The sequence below is a fragment of the Rhodofomes roseus genome (assembly GCF_022264815.1).
Source record: "Rhodofomes roseus strain CIRM-BRFM 1785 chromosome Unknown C8Q71scaffold_1, whole genome shotgun sequence".
Classification (NCBI taxonomy): Eukaryota; Fungi; Basidiomycota; class Agaricomycetes; order Polyporales; family Fomitopsidaceae; genus Rhodofomes; species Rhodofomes roseus.
Window position 1 is genome coordinate 453,627 of NW_025952957.1, and position 18,299 is coordinate 471,925.

At 58.2% G+C, this 18,299-nt stretch overlaps 5 protein-coding genes across 5 annotated transcripts; 3 read left to right on the forward strand and 2 right to left on the reverse strand.

Annotated features, from left to right (window-relative positions):
• The first annotated feature begins 4,789 nt into the window (after positions 1-4,789).
• Positions 4,790-6,060, forward strand: C8Q71DRAFT_7293 (uncharacterized protein). Its single transcript, XM_047922021.1, has one exon. The coding sequence runs from the start codon at positions 4,990-4,992 to the stop codon at positions 5,803-5,805; it is 816 nt and encodes a 271-aa protein (XP_047784429.1). The 5' UTR covers positions 4,790-4,989; the 3' UTR covers positions 5,806-6,060.
• On the forward strand, positions 5,965-7,653 carry C8Q71DRAFT_852145 (uncharacterized protein; the record flags this gene model as incomplete). The annotated part of the gene is made up of 4 exons (XM_047926802.1): positions 5,965-6,025; positions 6,081-6,187; positions 6,531-6,951; positions 7,016-7,653. 4 exons carry the CDS (start codon positions 5,965-5,967, stop codon positions 7,651-7,653), a joined length of 1,227 nt encoding a protein of 408 aa, XP_047784430.1.
• A 5,749-nt stretch (positions 7,654-13,402) lies between these two features.
• On the forward strand, positions 13,403-13,679 carry C8Q71DRAFT_852146 (uncharacterized protein; the record flags this gene model as incomplete). Its single annotated transcript, XM_047926803.1, has 2 exons — positions 13,403-13,452; positions 13,529-13,679. The coding sequence occupies 2 exons, from the start codon at positions 13,403-13,405 to the stop codon at positions 13,677-13,679; spliced, it is 201 nt and encodes a 66-aa protein (XP_047784431.1).
• Positions 13,680-14,726: 1,047 nt separating this feature from the next.
• C8Q71DRAFT_7432 (uncharacterized protein) lies at positions 14,727-15,979 on the reverse strand. The gene is made up of 5 exons (XM_047922878.1): positions 15,718-15,979; positions 15,463-15,665; positions 15,248-15,400; positions 15,007-15,175; positions 14,727-14,774 (listed from the first exon to the last, which is right to left on the reverse strand). The coding sequence occupies exons 1-4, from the start codon at positions 15,790-15,792 to the stop codon at positions 15,049-15,051; spliced, it is 558 nt and encodes a 185-aa protein (XP_047784432.1). The 5' UTR covers positions 15,793-15,979; the 3' UTR covers positions 14,727-14,774; positions 15,007-15,048.
• Positions 15,938-18,107, reverse strand: C8Q71DRAFT_729321 (uncharacterized protein). Its single transcript, XM_047922022.1, has 5 exons — positions 17,801-18,107; positions 17,317-17,749; positions 16,550-17,263; positions 16,404-16,498; positions 15,938-16,346 (listed from the first exon to the last, which is right to left on the reverse strand). The coding sequence occupies exons 1-5, from the start codon at positions 17,982-17,984 to the stop codon at positions 16,168-16,170; spliced, it is 1,605 nt and encodes a 534-aa protein (XP_047784433.1). The 5' UTR covers positions 17,985-18,107; the 3' UTR covers positions 15,938-16,167.
• Between the last annotated feature and the right edge of the window lie 192 nt (positions 18,108-18,299).

An 18,299-nucleotide genomic window follows, 5' to 3' on the forward strand; every position in this document is an offset into this window, starting at 1 on the left:
TGCTCACCGAGTCAGCAAGCCGTAATAGACACAGCCACCCAGGCAGACGCGCCAGGGCTGTATGTACCTTCGAGTGCGTGGCAGAATCATGGGTAGAATCGGCTTGCATCGCGCCACGGTATGCCAGGCCGGCGATGGAGGACTCAGGCTGTCAGCACACTCCACCAGTAACTCATCACGCTATCAAGTATCAATAGTCTCTCTTACGACATGTCTTGTCAAGGAAAGCATGGCAGCAAACATCACCAGAGTGCACGTGGGCATTCGTGAGGCTGTGAAACTCACCAGACTCTGTCTGTCCACGTCGCCCCGCGCGCTGGAAGGGAGTCCGCTTGCCAGCAATACCAGCATCAACCAGGGTTTCCTGATTTGACCTAGCCCCCTGCGTGACTGTTGGGCGTTATGTGAAAGTTACAGTGGCGTAACAGGGTTTCAGATGGGCAAACAGGCATGTGACCGTGCCGTTAAGTGTGACTGTCACGCCACACGGGTCAGCGAGATCGATCTTCACGCTGATCTCGTCTCTACGATCCATCATCACGACCGCCAAACGGCGGGAGTTGACTTTAAAGGTATATAGGTTGAGGAGACTCAGATAGATCTCAGCGGTGAGTCCGGCGCATCGCTCTCGGGTGGATCATGAGTTTATCTGGATCACCTGGCAGGTCCTACTGCGGCTAGACACCTTGTTCTTCTAGTCTTCGTCCGCGTCGTGCCAATTCAGTTCAGGAGCCGAACCGCCACCCTCTGTCCTAGATATCAGAAACCCACATATCAAAACGAGGAAAGACACCACAACCCTCACAATATGGAGCGCGGAACGCACAGCCCATTGACACATTCGCTGTCTCGGCGACTTGCGCTCGCGTTCTGAATCCACTGGGCGACTTCGTGCGGATGGCGCCGGCGAAGCATCCACGGTGGTCCAAAGTATCGGTTATTCTGCAGCATGTTTTTCATACGCGCAAGAGCCTCGCCAAGCCGAGCCTCTGGCCTGGGGCCCCATGCAGTCCTTGTGTCCTCAAACAGGTGCGATTGCCGGCGTAGTGATCTGACGATGTCGAGATGCTGATTTTTCACTGTTCCCCGGCGGCCGCCGCCTTTGGTGTGTCGTCCACAGGTAGCCCGGGCTGTTAGTCACTTCACTGCATCCTTGTACTCCTACTCGCTGCCTGCGAGGTAGTGACTGTGCTGGTCTCGTCGCGGAGCCGCTTCTGATCCCCGCAAACGTTTCGCTGTGGCATAAGTTAGGCGAGACGGCGCGCCTTATTAAAGTTCGCACTCTAGCTCTGCGAACTCGCACAAGGCCACCGTGGACCTCAAGCCTCCTCGATAAAGCGACGTGCACCGTCGACGCCCTGGACTTCCTGCCGCACCAGACATCTCGGTGGAGCGGCTCTTGATGCGTTTCGGCGGACGTAGGTGGGTGCGGCCGAAGTATCATCTAGTGCGAGCTCATTGTGACAAACGTCCATGTGACAATCACCCTACCCTAGGCAAACAAGAATTTCAGACCGCGAAATCGCCTCCGCACCACCATATGATCGAGGCTGCGCGAGCCAAAGACATTTGACTGCTCATCGTGGCCTCGAGGCCGTGGCTACTGTCATTGCATATATGTCCGCGTGGTTTCTCCTGTCTACGACTCGGCTCGTCCGCTGAGCCGCCTGTCGCTCAAGGGCACAGGCTCCAATAGGCAATGAAAATTACAGCGAGCCGCACGGTGCGCACGTCGCTGCAAATTTATGACAATCGTGCTTATTGAGCCAGTGGATCCGCAGCATGACAAACCAGGCGGCTCAAAGGAATCTACGGAAAAAGGTGCTGTTAATCAGACAGGGAATCACAGATCTGACAGAGCAGTTGCTAGGGGAGGCGCACCGTCGAGTCGTCGTCTTTGTGACCATCACTCACCGTGCTCTCTGCACTGGCCTTGACATCGGCGAACGCGGGCGGCGGGTTTCTCGCGCCGAGCCACAACTGCCGTCTGCGACACCGACGCAACAGGCGGCGAACAGGAACTGGCACCGACTGTGGTACTACGTGGACGATGGGTAAGTAACGAGAGGTAAATCGCACTGCCACGCATCTGGGAGCGACAAGAGCAGTACGAGCGACAAATACGAATTGGTGAAATGATTCCGGAGGACCCGGATCCTGCGTCAACTTGAAATCACAGTGGAAAGTCCTTGGAAGGAAGCTGAATTCCATGTGAGTCAGCCTATGCACTGAGGAGTACATATCTCATACCCGTGTCCAGCGGCGATTTTTACTCGACATCGTCTGACGTAGGTCACGCATGCCCTTGACTCGGAACTGCGAGGATCTGTCGCTTGACGAGCACCGACATCCGTTGGTGGTGTCGAGCTGGTCAGCCAGGATCGGCCGAGGGCGTCAGCGCCGCGCTCGCCGGAGAAGACATCTCCCGCGAACAGCGACGCGAAGTCCGACGGCCAGGGGCGCGCACGGTGACGCCTCCCGGGCACTCGACTGGAGGGCGTGATCCATGATGGACATCGAATGGCAGTGACGGCGAAGGCGAAGGCGGCGCCGGGGATCGCCGCGGGGTCCTCGTCACGGCCGTGCGCACCCTTGCGGACGCATGCATGCGCCGCAGACTCACGGTGGCAGACGCACTTTCCTCCTGACCGCTCTAAGATTAGATGTGCCTAGTCGGGCTGCCAGGCAAGCGCCACCCGATGGCCCTGGCTGCCGGCGCCAACGCCCGCCGCGTCGAGGGCGGTGTGTCCGCGCTGGCAGCGGTGGGAGCGCGCGTGTCTGACGAAGGTCCCGCACGCTCATCGATTCTGCGGTCTGCCAGCGCGGCTGCTCCGGGGTCTCGGTGCTGCCGATGCCAATGCGACACTGGATGATAGCAGGGCGCTGCGAGGGAGTAGGGGCGTCGCGTAATCAACACAGTCCGCGGGAGGCTGCTTCGCCGTTTTCCTCTCTCGAAAGCGCCTTCGAAGCGTCTGCCGGGGGTGCAACATGCGACCTTGCCACCCTGGCGAGGAAGCCTGTCCGGCTGGAGCTAGAGCATGTGACGCACTCCGACGGGCCTCCTTGCGTGTGTGGTTGCGACGGCCTTTGTGCGTGGAATGAGCGGGCGGAGGACTTTTTGAAGGTGGTTTGGCCTCCTCCCCTCCCGCGAGCCACACCTGCAGAGCGCGCGGGGGATCTTATTGATTGCTTCCGTGCTTCTCGCACCCTCCGATCCCTGCGTGACGCCCGCGGTGGAAGAACGCTTGTCTCGGGCAAGCTCGTCGTAGAATGGCCTCCGCCCACTTTGGCAGTGAGCTTCACTTGCGACTTTCGTCAGCACAAACGCTCGTAATGCCGCCGCATGACGTACTAGGGCGAATGCATACGCGGCTCCTGTTGAGGAGGAGTCAGCATCGGTGGGCAGGGGAAAACTCTAACCTACTGTGTAGCCTTTGTCCTGCATTCTCTACGCGTCATGTGTTGGTCCCACTAGAGCATGACAATGACAAGGCTCGTGTCCGCTCTCGCTGATAGTGTGTTTCGGCCCGAGTGCGCAGAATTTCAGCGGTCTTGACGACAGCATGTCGTGCCATGCACACGCTATCCTGACCTCGCCGACGGAGAGCTGGCGTTCTCCGTTGTATCTAGGGATCGCAATGAAATTGGCTTGACGCAATGCTATGTTAGTGCGCATCTGATCCCACGCGGGGCAGCCTTCTAGGAGATAACTGAAGAGACCCGTTGAATGCGCAAACCTTGCGTGATGGGCCCAATTTCAACAATCCCTTTCGCGAGGGAGATTTGCTTCCGCTTAGGTTCCGCGAATGTAGTGGTCAAGACCGCGTGACCGCAAAATCCACACAACTTCCCCGTTGTACGTGGCTCCGTGGAACCTTACAGCCCCGGGGTAAGCTCCGCCGATTCCACCGAGTCCGTGTCTGCGGCACCCTGGTGGACGGGCGAGTGGGATTTACACCGGGCGACAGGAACCAGTGCCGAAGCGAGCTGCTGGTGTAGTAGGGCCCGATTAAGGACTTGCCCGATACAGTGGGCGAGTGTGTGGATCTGAGCCAGATCACGATCAGCGCTGGGCACGCGCAGGCCGGCGTTGCGGCAACCACATGGTCGCCGGCCCTGCATGTCACGTGCGGCGGTGGGCGTCCCTGCGGGGGGATTTGCGGCGGCGTGTTCGCGCACGTCCACCATGCGGCGTGCTGCTTGTGCGGCAGCTGATCAGGCTACGCTGACACGCCCGTGTCCCTCTCTGCGGCTGCGACACGGACGCGGCGACCATGGAAGCAAGAGGCGGACAGAACCCGGTCTTCAACGCGTGACGGTGCGTCAGGTTTCTGGTCGCCGGTGCCACCGTCAGCGGCGACGCCTTCCCCGCTCCATCTGCGAACAGCCGCGCGCGGAATGAACGTAACTGCCAGGGAGGGCCGCAGTTGGGAGGCCCATTCACTTCCGCGCTGCACACCGGCTGGCGCCGCGCTGGTTGCGTCACACGTCCGCGTTCGCATTAGCACATCTGAGGACCACCGATGTGAGTTAGCCTGTGAGTGTGCCGCCACCTGACTCGGGATCCGACGTCTGCGCAACCTTACTTACGCCCGCGGCGTGGCCGGTCGCGCCCATTTTCAGCCGCGAATCCTTTCTCGGGCTCCACGCTGATCGCGCAGATAACTCAATGAGCGTGGCAGGCGGATGCGGCGAGGCAGCCTGCGTACATAATGACGAGCGGCGCAGCATCGCGCGCGGGACCCAGCTGCGACTGGGACAAGGTTTCGGCAGCCTGACTCGAGCACGGTCGGGTATGGACGGTGCGTCTGGCGAAGGCGACTGCCGCGCGAATAGCACCCACTCGCGGGTGTCGCACAACCTCGCCGCGGGCGCAGAGCGGCGTGCTGGGCTTCCAGCGCGATGGCGGCACGCGCAGACGGCCCTGCATCACCCAGGCACTGCGGGTGTGCAGCGGACGGGATAAGGATTGTCTGAAGGCTGATCTGCATGCCGGATGCGGAAGAGGGCGTTGTATATTCTAGGAAGGTCTGGGATTGGCCTGTGCGGCCGTCGCCACTGGGACCGGGGCCGGTGTCTTCGGAGGCCCATCAGAGGCCGCAGAAGGAAACGCCGATCATGAGGATCCCGTCAGACGCCTTCCCAGTCGGTCCAGCGTTCCTCCCGCGAGCGCGACCACCCATTCATCCTCGCGACGCCCCATCTCGGGTGGTTCGTCTGTCCGCGCACGGTCGGGTGCTCGCTGCTCGAGCGCATCGCAGCCATCATGCATCAGGCCATTCTGGGCTTCTCGGGGACGGAGATGTGTGGGTGGCCTTGTTCTTTTTGTGTGGCTATGATGGCGGTTCGTGCGGTCATACCTCCCCACGCTGCAAATCCGCGTCGATACACGCAGACGGAGGGGCCTTCGTGATCCCCCGCCCAGGACGTTCCCATTACGCCATGATTCAGGAAATTAAGCCCACGAAGCATGAGCGCGGCGAATCATTCGACCTCGCGCGGCTGATAACAGGCCCCGCCCCACGTTGTCTGGCTGGCTGCGTCCGATTGGGATGCTCTGCGGGCTGGTGGACTGCCGTTGGTGGAGCGTCCACTGTGGTCCTGGCCCACGGCGAGCTGCTTCCCTGTGCCCGTGGCCCGATCCGGCAGGCGTGCAAATCCCGCTCTATTGTCGCCGGCCGCCCGTCCGGCGCGGCGGCGGCGAGCGACTGGAAGGAGAAGGAGCTTCGGCCGCTGGCGTTCCGGCACAGCACGGCCGGGCGCCTGGTGTCGAACTGTATCCTCCGGATTAACACAATCTGGTAGAAGCCTCCCCAATTGCAAATCTCAGATATCGTCTTGAAATGGCTTGTCGGCTGTGCGACCGGTCCACATTGGCTATATAAGGCGCCCACCCTCGCGACCGCCCACTGCCCTTATAACCTGCCCTTGTCCGTTCCACTCCCATTTCCTCCCCACTCCGCCATGTCGCCTCCCCATTCGCCCAAGAACATCTCCCTGCCCAGCATCAACGAGCTCTTCCCAGGTGCGTCCGCGCGTGCTTCGATCGTGCTACGTAGTTGAGCCCACAAATCGATCAGAACACCTCATGGCGAAGCCACCGTCGCCTATACAGAGATACCCGTCCTCGTCATGCAGAACGAGCCCAACTTCGCATTACGCACCCGAACCGAATTTTAACTATCCTGTATGGCGTCTCGCGTCTCATGCACATGACTGTCTAACACATCCCAATTACTTAGCAAACATCCGCTATCATCGCGGTGCCTGCCAGGAGCAGACGAGATACAAGTCCGCCTACAAGCTCCGATGGCTCAGGAGAGCTTAGAGGCTACGATGTATACGCGCCAACGAGCATTCCATCCAGTGCTCACGGCGGAGCTACATGTTCCGGGCCTTGTTGCAGTCAGGTTCCACGACCGAGCCTCTCTTCTGCCACATCTTCGGTAAGCTATCTGTCCAACAGAACACAGGTAACTTGCGCCGGCGCCCGCTTGTTCATCTGGACTGCGCTGACCATCAGTCAATAGGATGTTGTGGCGTCTAGCTCGAATGTCCCCGACTCCTACCGAAATACCGTCCCCGGTGCGTTCGGATATGCGGGCTGTGGCCCCGATCAGAGCATGTCCTTGGTTACGAAAGCGAAGCCTACATTCCGAGTGGAGCTTCGCGTGTCCGAGCACGGACTGTCCGTCCCTCCGTACGAACGGTTCCCACGCCCCGACGAGCACAAGACCCCTGCGCCCTACCCTCCCAGCTTCTCAGCGAACCCATACCTGTCCGGCGGGGCGGTCTCTGCGGGCAGCAGCCAAGGTCTACGTGGTCCCCAGTCGCCGCAAGACGGGCCACCAGGGTCTGAGGAGAAGCGTCACTGCTGCCCGCACTGCAACAAGCGCTTCAACCGGCCGAGCAGCCTGAACATTCACGTCAACACCCACACCGGCGCGAAGCGTACGTATCCTTCTCGATGACGTCTACACGCATCTCGATGCTGAAATTGAGTGTTGCGCCGCAGCGTTCGTGTGCAGCTACCCGGGGTGCAACCGTAGGTTCAACGTCAACTCGAACATGCGTCGGCACTACCGGAACCACCTCACCTCCCGCCGGCGCGATGCCGTCGCGCGGCTGATTCAGCATCCCTCTGGCTCAGCCCACTCGCCGCCCCTCTCGGCCTCGCCGTCGCGCTCGCCCGAGCCAGTCTACTCCCCAGGTTCAAGCTACCGCTACTCATTGGCGCCCTATCCGCTCGAGCACTCCGCGTCCTACTCAGACCCTGAGGAGTACGACACCGGCCGCTCGCCGCCCCCCAACAGCACGCGTCACCACCCATACGCCCGCCCGCCGTCCCCGCCGTCCCCGCGCTACGCGGCCAACGTCAAGCGCGAGACGCCCGAGCCCGCCCTGCCCGTGGGCGTGCCCGAGTCGAACCTTCGAGAGGACCGAGACCGCGTCCAGTGCCGCCTGCGCTCGAACTCGTCCCCCATGCCGCGCTACCGTGAGGATCGCACCCTGCGCCATGCCGAGCCCGTCTGCGACCGTCCCGGGTGCTCGTGCAACGCCCGCCCCGTGTCGACGGCGCTCCGCCCTGCATTCCCCGAGTACTTGCCTCCGTCGCAGGCCGGCGGCGAGCGCTCGCGGCCGTATGGGCCATGAGGGCTGAGAGCCACAAGAATGGGCTAGCCGTTCCACCATCGTCAGGATTATGGAAAGGCAGGGCCGCAATGGGCCGGTTTTGCAAATGCGTCAGAACGCGCCCGCCTCTCTGATGATGGTATCCGCGCTCTGTCTTCAGCGAACGCAGTCCAAGCTCACTCTGGCCATCCATCCCCACACTATCGAAGGTACCATCGCCCCTCGTAGGACTATATCCGCGGCGACAGCACCATTGCCGCATATTCCCATATTACTTACGTGACGACTCGCTATGCCTCCTCGCTTTCGCATAACAATTGCTTTCGTTGCTGTCTAGAATCCCACGTCGCGCTATCCTCGTTGTCGAAGTAGCACATGTATGTACCTGCCCTCGCTGTCAGTGCTGTATCAATATGCCGGACAATCCTTGTATCCGTTGTAGCCTACCCCTCATGCCCAATATACGACGTCCTTCCCAGCTCCATTAGACGTTTACGTCCGCTGCCACCGACCGAAGTCTGATCCGCGAAACTAGAGACAGATCCTGAATATTGTGCGGGTAAGAGTCAGCTACGCTGACATTTGTGTGAGCCACCAGAGGCAATGAATCTCGTGGTTGCACATGGCTTCTGCCCATCCCTTCTCACTTCTGACGTGCGCTGACATTTGACGCTTTGACGGGATGACTAGAACCCTTCGGTGCCGCACCCCGCACTGCTCTCACACATCTGGGCCAGACGTTCGCGCAGACTCAAGCTCTGGCAGCGGGAGACTCGGCGTCCCGTTCGAGTCCGCGTTCTGCCTACGAACATACTGGATGCCTTATTTGGGTGTGGACGCCTACCAGATGATCAACCGCCGGGCTGAGCGGAAGAAGCTTTCCCAGCGAATTCAATCCTACGCTGCGTCCCAGGCTGCCAGGAGAAGCACGCGCTTAGATTGTAGAGCATGTTGTACACAGCTGCTAGTACTAACTATTGTTGGGACGGCCCGGTACGCGTGTTTAACATACAGGCTATAACCTGCGCCCTGCAGGCTGCTAGGTTCAATTCCGAAGAATCTCGGAGCGATTACGGCGTGGCGTGTGTCAGAGACGACGACGATGTGAATCCCGGTCGAATCCAGGGTTGTCCGCTGAGCATCGGAGCTCAGGCAACTCGATTGCGGAGAAAGGAATGTGGCAGCCTAGAGGCCCGTAGTAGGGAACCTCTGCGCGCTTCGTACGACTGTCAGTACGGCATCCGGTGTCTGTACGCCGGTAGTTGTCCCTGATTGGACACGGACGATGCGATGACGAGGTGGGCCTGCCAGGAAGTCGATCCGGGTGCAGTTGCATAGAATTCTGTCGACGGGTAGTGGTGAATTCTTGGGCGGTCGATGGTCGATACTTCGTGCGTTCCTCCGAGTCCTCCGTAGCCTGATTCGAGCGTTCTCATATGAGCACGCGCTCTCCCGCGAGACGGGTACTTCCAGCTGAGATGCGCCTATGCATCTAGTGTGGGGACCCAGTAGTGCGAGCGTCTTTGCGATCGCTGCGGCGGTCCCAGGACGGGATCTCCAGCGACCCTGCAAGCTGACCGCGGAGAACCCGCCTTGCAGAGGAACAGCAGTGCATTTCTGTTGCGAAGCGTGAGGTGAGGCGAGCATCATTGACGTGACGAGCCTGAGGGATTAGCTCCCAGCGGCTCCTCATTCAGGCATGCCTTGTTCAGCAGTCAGACGGCCGTGATCATCCACCCGGGCGCTGAAGAAGGTTCAGTGAATTCAAAGGGAGATGGGAGATGCCCCAGTCCGATGCGCCGGTCCATGAGGCATTCCATAGTATGGATAGCATCGGAGCCCGCGGATTCAGACTGAGATGGATGGAAAAAGGCGCCCCCAGCGCTGTTGAACAATTGAATTCTTGCGGCGGATGGTGAGCGGAGGTGATGAATCCACGGCTGCTCGTCCGATCCCTGCGGTCCATCAACCTGATGGCTCTACGCAGAGCACTGGACGGTCAACATGAGGCAGAGCCGCTCGTGTTCTATCCATAGCTGCGCAGATAGGAGATCGTTGCGTGCCGATTCCACGATGGGTGTTCGGTGATGTTCTCTTTTTGGAGGGCAATTGACGATGGGAGAGGTCCGGCCCTGCGCATGCTATTAGTATCAGAGTTCCTGGAGCATGTGGGTCGCGAGTATCTCAGAGACGGCCTGCGGAAATGTGACAGAATATCACCAGTGATCCAGAGGCCATGGCATATCGACATGTCAATCCCTGCTTACGTATGCAGTCCACGACTGACGGCCTGAGGAAGTCCATTATGATTCAGTACGGGAATGGCCTCAGCGTTTGTGCGTTGGCGCGAGTCGCAGGGGCGGTACGTGGCGGATCTTGCCGTGCGAACGAACCCAGCCAACGTCCGACATTGCCCCAGCAGCGCAATGCAGGCTGCCCGCCGCCCCGTCCGCCCCTCGTTTCAACTTGAGCTTGAATCTGGCCGTCGTCGTCGAAGACGGCGCCTTCCACGATCCCGGGCGATCGTCGAGCCTGCGAGATCCAGCTCCGCGGGGAAATTCAATTTCTCCAGGTCCGCGAGCAGCGATCGCCAAGATCGCCAGCGAGGTACACGATCCGCTATCCAGATCGTCGTTCAGTAGCCTCACCGACCCGCGGCCTGGTAGTTCAGGCGTGCCACCGACGCTCGGCGACGACGACCTCTGCTCTGTACACGGCCGACGAGCTGTTTTCTTCGAGCATCGCATTGGCGACAGATGCTTCTACTGGCCGACAGTCATCGCCCAACGCTGTATGGTCCTGTCTTCCGGGGCGTCGTGTCTGATGCACCTGTGTGCGGTGGCGGCGGCCTTTCCTGTAATGTTGCTGGTATCACGGTGTATCGTCGCCTTGAACGTGAGGCGGACTCCCAGAAGAGCTGGCTGCTGGACATAAGCTTATCACCAGCGATGCAACAGGAGGCATACGATCCATCATATCTGGGCAAACCGTACTGGACAGCGCGAACATCGGCGGCGAATATGCGGGCAGGACTTCGGACCGTCGACGGCTGGAGGCTCGGCTATCGATCATCTATGTAAGCAAAAGCAAACTATGAAATCTTGCTATGCCCACTGGATAAATATCATGACTCTCTCATTCAGGATCACATGGGTATCAGGGTCAGTCCCAGATACGTTGTCGGATTTGCTATGTATGCACTAAGTAACAGCCGCAGACTGCAGTCGTCGCTGAGCGCGGCTCGCATTAAGCGCCGATATTGATATTGATCATCAAATTCGATTATGAGCGCAACTCCGAGTCTGTAATCGACGTTGCTGTCACTTGTTTGGCCAATTGTTCCATAGCCCCGTCTGTGACGGTGTTGTTGAGCGACACTGCTCAAGAAGCGTGGCTCACTGTGAAGCCTCGCATGACAGTTGAGATGCTCATGCAGCTGCGCCGACTTCTGCTGTCGTTTTCGTGATAATCCGATCCTTCAAGTCTCTCAATCTGTTTCGTGCCCATCGCACCGCGCATGGGAGAAACGCAGCTCGTACTGGAATGGAACACGCTGTTGTCACAAAAGGGCGCTACTGCGGTCAGTCGGAATGCGCGAGGCCCTGCTGTCATTCAGTACGTCGCTTTCTATGGCTCGCCTTGTTCTGTTTTGGAGTTTTACGTTCATCCATCCGAGTCGAGTATACAGGCTGTGCCGCGAGCTCGGGTCTATGTAACCTAGACGCCTATTCGTTACTTCTCACTCGTCTTACGGTGCATCCGCCGGTGATGGAGAAGCTCGACAACACTTGTGCCAGTGAGTGTGGATGCTGTGTGTCTATCTATGCGGTCAATGGTCACTACCGAGTGCCAGTACATGCGGGTGCTATACGGACATTTACACCTGTTTCGGATTGTCGCCGTTCGCGCTACTGAGCGATACTAGTAGATGTGCGTATGGTTTCATGGCACACCGGACGCGAGGCTAATATCCGAATTCTGAGGATAGTACACACACAGGTTTTTCTTCACAACGCCAACCATTAGTCGTAAGACTTGGTGTCGGCGATGTCACCCCCAGCCTCCATAGAAATCAATGCACCGCCAATGCTACAAACCGTCATCCATTCATTTGATGATTGGTTCCAGCGTTCGCGGACCGACGTTCGGTGCGTGTCTGCCAGTGCATCGCAGCACCCAGAGTGTAGGATCCGCTTTGACCCTCTTTGAGATGGTCACAGGACATAGCTTATGCGAGCATACAGTACCGTCATCACAAACTCTGTGACAAATGAAAATGGAACGCTATTACCCTCTGCCGAACGTACATACTGTACGTCAGATGTACTCCTCTCCGTGCTATTCATGCCGCGCCACGTTCCATCTCAGCCTCACGCGTGAACAATCTGTGTAGGTGACACCGGAACGTTGTCCAAGCGGCTGTTTCTCACGAGCGATGCGGAGGAATTGCCGCCGTCCTACGGACTCCGCCCATGGCTGCTCAAGCGAGAATCTCTGAAAAACGGTCAATAGCGAAATCTCAGGCTCTACTGCCGTGCTCCATGGTCCGGACAACGGTGAGCACTTTGCCTGTCTCTCACGCTCCGCACCACGAACGCTCCACAAGCACTCTCTAGATGCGGCTTTACGCTATCGAGTTGCGAAAATACGCCTACAACCAGGCGGCGATTGCCTGTGAATGAGGAGCGGTCAAATGAGAGACAACCGATGGTGGGTATAAGCCAACTCTCGTGCGAAGTGCGTAGTCAAGCTACACGGCCCACTACATAGAACACTCACGAGCATGCCAAAATTCACCTCCCCCCGCGCTTCCCAGAGGACTTCCCGACGCATCCCCTGCTTGTAGTCGATTACGAGGACATCCAGGCAGGCAACACATCAGATGAGATTGAGAAGATGTGGGACGCGGCGACGCACTTCAAGCTTTGCTCACTGTAAAGATAGCGAAAAACCGGCCGTGGGTCGCAGTCTCAAAAATCATGGAACGGATGCATTGGTCGAGGAGATCTCCAGATCGGTGCGGAGACTAGTATGGCTCTGGCCATGGACGAGAAGATGAAGTATCAACAGGGCGACGATGGCATGTCCTTTGGGTACGATATTGCCGACATCGTGTCCGCGCGAGACTCACCCTCCATTCAAGTTGAACCGCAGCTACAAGGCCGCGGGAGCCAACGCAACAGACGAAACCGGAATCCTAGGCCCTGCCGGGTCCATGAATTATGAAGGTCCCCAAATACGGCACACTCGCCTGGCCGGAACCAGCGCGCCACGCATAGCACCCTTCCACCGTCAACCCCCGCATGGTGTCCACTACTATCAAGCCTGTCGTGCAGAAGTCGCTTGAGGTCAACAATACCCTACTTGCAGTGCTCGATGATCAGCTCGGGCTGCCGGAAGGAGATTCGCGAAGCGGCATGCGATCGAAGAGTTCAGCGGGAGTGAGACCCGGACACCGTGACGGTGCATCAGGTCCCTACCCATGCCTGCTGGAACCTCAGCAGATAAGGCGGCGTTAGGGCTCGGAGCTCACACTGACCTTGGTGAGCCCATGTCCAGACGACAATTAACCATACTTGACGTGAGACCGCTTTAGTCATTCCTTCACAATCGATTGGGCGGACTGCAGTTCATGGTTCCAGGGACGACCACCTTTACGTACTGCCAGGTGACGTCGATCCACTATCAGACGCTATTCGCGACCCCACTGACAGCGACATGACAATGGGCAGCCCATCCCGGCAACACGATCTGCAACCTTAGCAACGCCATGACGATCCTGAGCGGCGGGATCCTCGAGTCCAACCTCCATCGTGTGATGTAAGCCGCATTACTCACTCGCCGGCCCCCATTACGTCCAATTGTTCGCCGGCACTCCCGGGATACCATTGTCTAGTTCGCCTCCTAGCCTCAGGGACCAAGCCAAATTCGTCCGCTGGTCCCTTGTCTTCTCCACAAGGCCGGGCAACTCGGTCGTGCTCCGCCCGCTGGCCGAAGAGTGTCCGGTCATCACGAATGCGGCCGCCGAGAGCCCCGAGGGCAAGTAGGGGACTAGGGCGACGTCACAGGAGTGGTCCGCGCACCGGGTAAGGAACCAGAGGATCAAGATCAAGAACAAAAAGGTAGCGTAGGTGCTGGGTTCTCAGTTCATAGGCTCTCCCATTCACTCACGGCCTCGCTCACAGGGGCCAGAGACTTGACGTGCGGGCAGAGATATGGAGCACCAGCCTTCAGCGGCCTGATGAAGATAGGAAGACGTATCACAGTTGAAATGTACAATAGCAGACGAAGATGCAGACGAGAACAGCACAGATAGCAATTCGATAGCATTACGATGCATTACAGTTCATGAGGGCTAGGTACTACATGTCAGACCTGCTGCCTACAATGCGACTTAGGTTAGATGATGCCCGCAACGAAAGGCATTGACAACATACCAGTAGTGAGGGGAATCGCTACAAGCCGGGTATGCGAATTAGGCGTGTCCTATCGTTCCAGATGGTCGTGGCATAGTGCTACAAGTGTGGAATCTGCTCTGCAGGGAACGAGCAATAATCTGGTGACAAAACATCTCAGCTCAGCGGCCCACCGTAGTGGCGACGAAGGAAAACGCACTGAGCATGTCCAGGCGCAAGTTAATGGCCTGGTGCGATGCCAGGATCTCGTGCTCAGCAATCTCCTCTGCGTCCTTCCAGAAGACGCATGTCGTGTCGACTTTCGCGTGGGGCAGGGATCCCGTCAGGTAGATGTGCGCGGGGATCGCCTTGGGCATGCCGTTCTCGGTGGGCAGCGTGAACTTCACGAGCATGTGTGGAGGCTCCATTGGGTCGTCGGAGGTGTGCGCAATCTCACTGAAAGACATTGTGCCACATGAGTGCATCATTTGGAGCGAGATAGTATAGACTCACGAGAGGATCACCGACATGAACAGGAACTTCCGTGCTTTCTTATGCCGGAGCACATCGACACAGAAGTTGTCGACGATGTCGATCAGATTGCGGTAGGCCTTCGAGCTGGAAGGCTTGTCGCAGACGACAAACCGAAGCCCCGACTTCGGGAGGTCGAAACAATAGTATGGCGGCGTGATGTTCAGACGATGCGCGCGTTGCATCTTGTGGGCCTTGATACCGACCGGCATGAAGCTGATTTGCGACATAGCGAGGGATCGTCAGACGTTAAGGAACGTGAGGAGATTGAGCTGAGAGAGACGGAGGAACGAAGGAGCCCTAGGCAATGTAGCAGGGATCCTCCCCGCCGCGGGCCATATATGCCCGGCCAGAGCATCGCGCCTCGCGGCATCGCGTCAGGAACGGAATGCAGGGACATAAAGGAACATCCCGTTTAATCCTTCACTTCGTAATGAAAGTACAATACCTTCCGTAAGGAGACGGCAACCGCAGTGCGTGTCCTCTCAGGCTACCAGATGCAGAACAATGCAGAGGCCGGATTAAGACGTTCACTTATCGAACGGCTCCGGAGAAGTAGTCTCGTGATGCTGCCGCGCGCCTCGATTTCTGATTGCACAATAGCCGGTATTGTCAGACTAGACAATTAAGGATCAGTGCGATGCTGAGGCATCGGTCAGGGCCCGAGTCCACCAAGGGAGAACACTCACGAAGACGCAATACGGACTTTGCACGGAGAGCAATCCAGCCTCGAGATAGCCGAGAGGATTGAACCAGGATTGCACCGTCGCCAAGTGCCCGCCCAGATTGACTTCTCGCCGACTTGATCTGCGCCAGCCAGCGCCGGCGGCAGAAGCCACATGCTACGACACGTGGCTTGTCACAATAGGGCCAAAGTGACTACAGTACCAACACAAGGACCCACTTCAGGAGACAAGACCTTGCGGAGATAGATGTCCTATATACGAGGAAAGGCTGTGCGACATGGACGAGTAATGCGAGTGACTCGGTGGCTGTTGTGTGAAGCAGTGTGAATGCCAGGCCGCTCATTGCGCACAGCGTAGCCCCATCCATACCCCGAACAAAAGATATGGTATGAGTCGTGCTGTCGTGTGTTCCTGCCATCCACTGAATATCAGTAAAATGACACCAAGTCATCGCAGTGAAGAGAAGCACGCACCTTAGGAACCTCCCTTGACAATATCACTGATAAACATAGAACGCCAGACGAAGACGTTCTGAGTACGACGCCCATGGATACACCTGCAAGTGAGAGACAGCACGTACTGAAATAGCCCTGGGATCCTAGGAGTCATCAGTGAAATAGGTTCCGCAATTGTCTTGACCTTACCCTCCGCAGGCGACCATCAGCCTCGCCGTGGTGCGAGCGTGGATACAGTGGCAACGAGCAACTGAGCATCACAATCAGTCAAACAAACTTAGCAGGAACGAAGCAACAGTCCGAGAGTCTGGGATTGCTACAGCACAACATGGGACGTGAAAGATGATGATATACAATGCGGAGCAGAGATGCAAGACACGAGGAAACGACCGGACGAGGGGCATGACGCCCTCAATGTACGGCACGGCAGCACGCCACCGGCGAGCACGAACACGAGCACGAGTACACTCAATGTCCGCCACGGCTGAAATGGAACTGGAAGCCCCCCGGGGAGCCGCCGCCGAAGCCCTGCTGGAAGAACTGTGCAAAGTGCTGGGCGCCGCCGCCGCCGCCTGGGAACGGCTGCCCTCCCTGCTGCGCCATGGGGTCGTTCGGATCCTCGCCGTTGTCGAATCGCGCGCGGCGCTCTGCGATTGATGTCGGTCAGACAATAGTGCGCGGTTAGAACGGGAAAGAGGACGGACCTGGGTCGTTGAGCACCTCGTACGCCTCGTTGACCGCGGCCATCTTCGCCTCGCTGCCGCCCTTGTCCGGATGCGCTTCCTTTGCTGCTCTCCGGCTACAGTCATGGTCAGTTCTGCGAGACGACACAAACGGCAGGAGAACGCACAAAGCCTTCTTGATTGTCTTCGTATCCGCGTCGCGCGGCACGTTAAGCACCTTGTAGTAATCCTTCTGTTTCGACTGCTTCAATAGCCTCTGTGCCTTCAACAGCCGGTCGCGAATCTCGCGGCTCGAGCGTCCGCTGGCCTCGAACGCGCGATCGAGCACGCGGATGGCCTCCTCCCACTCTTCCTTGGCCATCAGCGCGTCCGCGCGCAACATCAGCGCGTCTCCGTCATCCTGCATGCCCTCCATCTCGAGCAGCGCGTTGCACCATCGCTCGCCCCGCTTGGGGTCGTTCAGCTTTAGGTGCGCACGGCACATTGCACGGAGGAGCGTGGCGCGCCTCGGGGATGTACGCTTTCCGGAGGGCAGCGGGATTGATGTAGGCAGTCCGAGCGCGGCACGGGTGGTGTGTTCCTCGAGTGCGCTCTCGAAGGTCGCGATGAGGCCTTTCTCGCCACCAAGGAGGCTGACGACCGCGCGCCAATCTTCTTTGGAGAGGTGCTTCTCGAGGTTCTTCAAAGACTTGTCGAGGGACTTGACGAGCCGGTGGGCGGGGAGACACTGCGAGGAGTCGGGGTCGTAGTGTAGACATTGTTTCAATGTGGTAAGGGCGGTAGATTGGGTGTCGCTGGGAGAGTAGGGGCCGAGGAAGTATGAGAGACGGAAGATCTTCATGAGAAGAGACGTAGATGGTGTCGTGAGGTGCGTTAGACGACTGTGAGGGGTCCGTCAGCCATGGCAAACGTGGAGCAGCGGTACAGGGCATACGTGAGGTCTCCAACAGCTGCTTCCACATCCCCCGCAGCCAGCGAGCAATCTGCCCGCTGCTGCCTCAGCTCCGCAGAATGCGATGCAGTGAGCAACGCTGTTGACGCCGCTTCCACGCATGCATTCCACAGCTTCGCCTTCATCGCCTGCCCCGCCTTCTTCGCGGACATCTCGCCCTCGCTGATAGAGTAGAGCAGCGATTGCGAGTCACTATCCTTGTTCTTCGCCATGTACTTCTTGAGCGCATCGCGTGCCTCCGTGAACTGGCCCTCCTTTGCGTGGATACGCGCCTTCATGAGGTACGCCTTGTCGAAGGAGTCGGACGTGAGCGAGAGGACTTTCTCGAAATCTGAGAGGGCAGCTTGGTGTCTGCTTAGGGAGTAGTATGCGGTAGCACGTTTGTAGAACAACAGGTAGTCTGCAGGTGATTGGTCTGCGGCCCGTGTAAGTATGATAGCATTCAGGCAATGCTGGCGAAACGCACCGATTGCATCGGAGTATGCCTTCGCGGCATCGTGAAACTGCCCCACGGAAAGCAAAGCATTGGCCCGGCTTATGAGAGGTTGCAGGCCAGGAGGGTACAGTGCACCAGCACTAGAGTCGGCGTTCACTCCGTGAAGAACGATGGCGAACAGGCATGGTAACAAAAGCGGAAGCCGCAGCAACATATTGCTGATTGCTTGTGACTATTATCCAGTGCAGATCCTATTATGTGCAGTCTGAGAGCCGAAATAGACAAGGATAATAGGAGCGAGCCCAGCAGACGAGAGTCCGAGAAGAGGAGCAGTTGAACATCCGAATTCGCAGCCACCTCGCTTCAATTCGACCACGTTGCCTTACGTCATGTGATCCCACCTGACAGCGCGACGCGACGCGTTCCTCTGCTGAGTCTGCTCCTTCAATTTGTCCTACACCTTCATCCGAGAATACATGCCAACTCTGATCATATGTCGACGACAAACCCTTTCTGTGCATCATTGGCG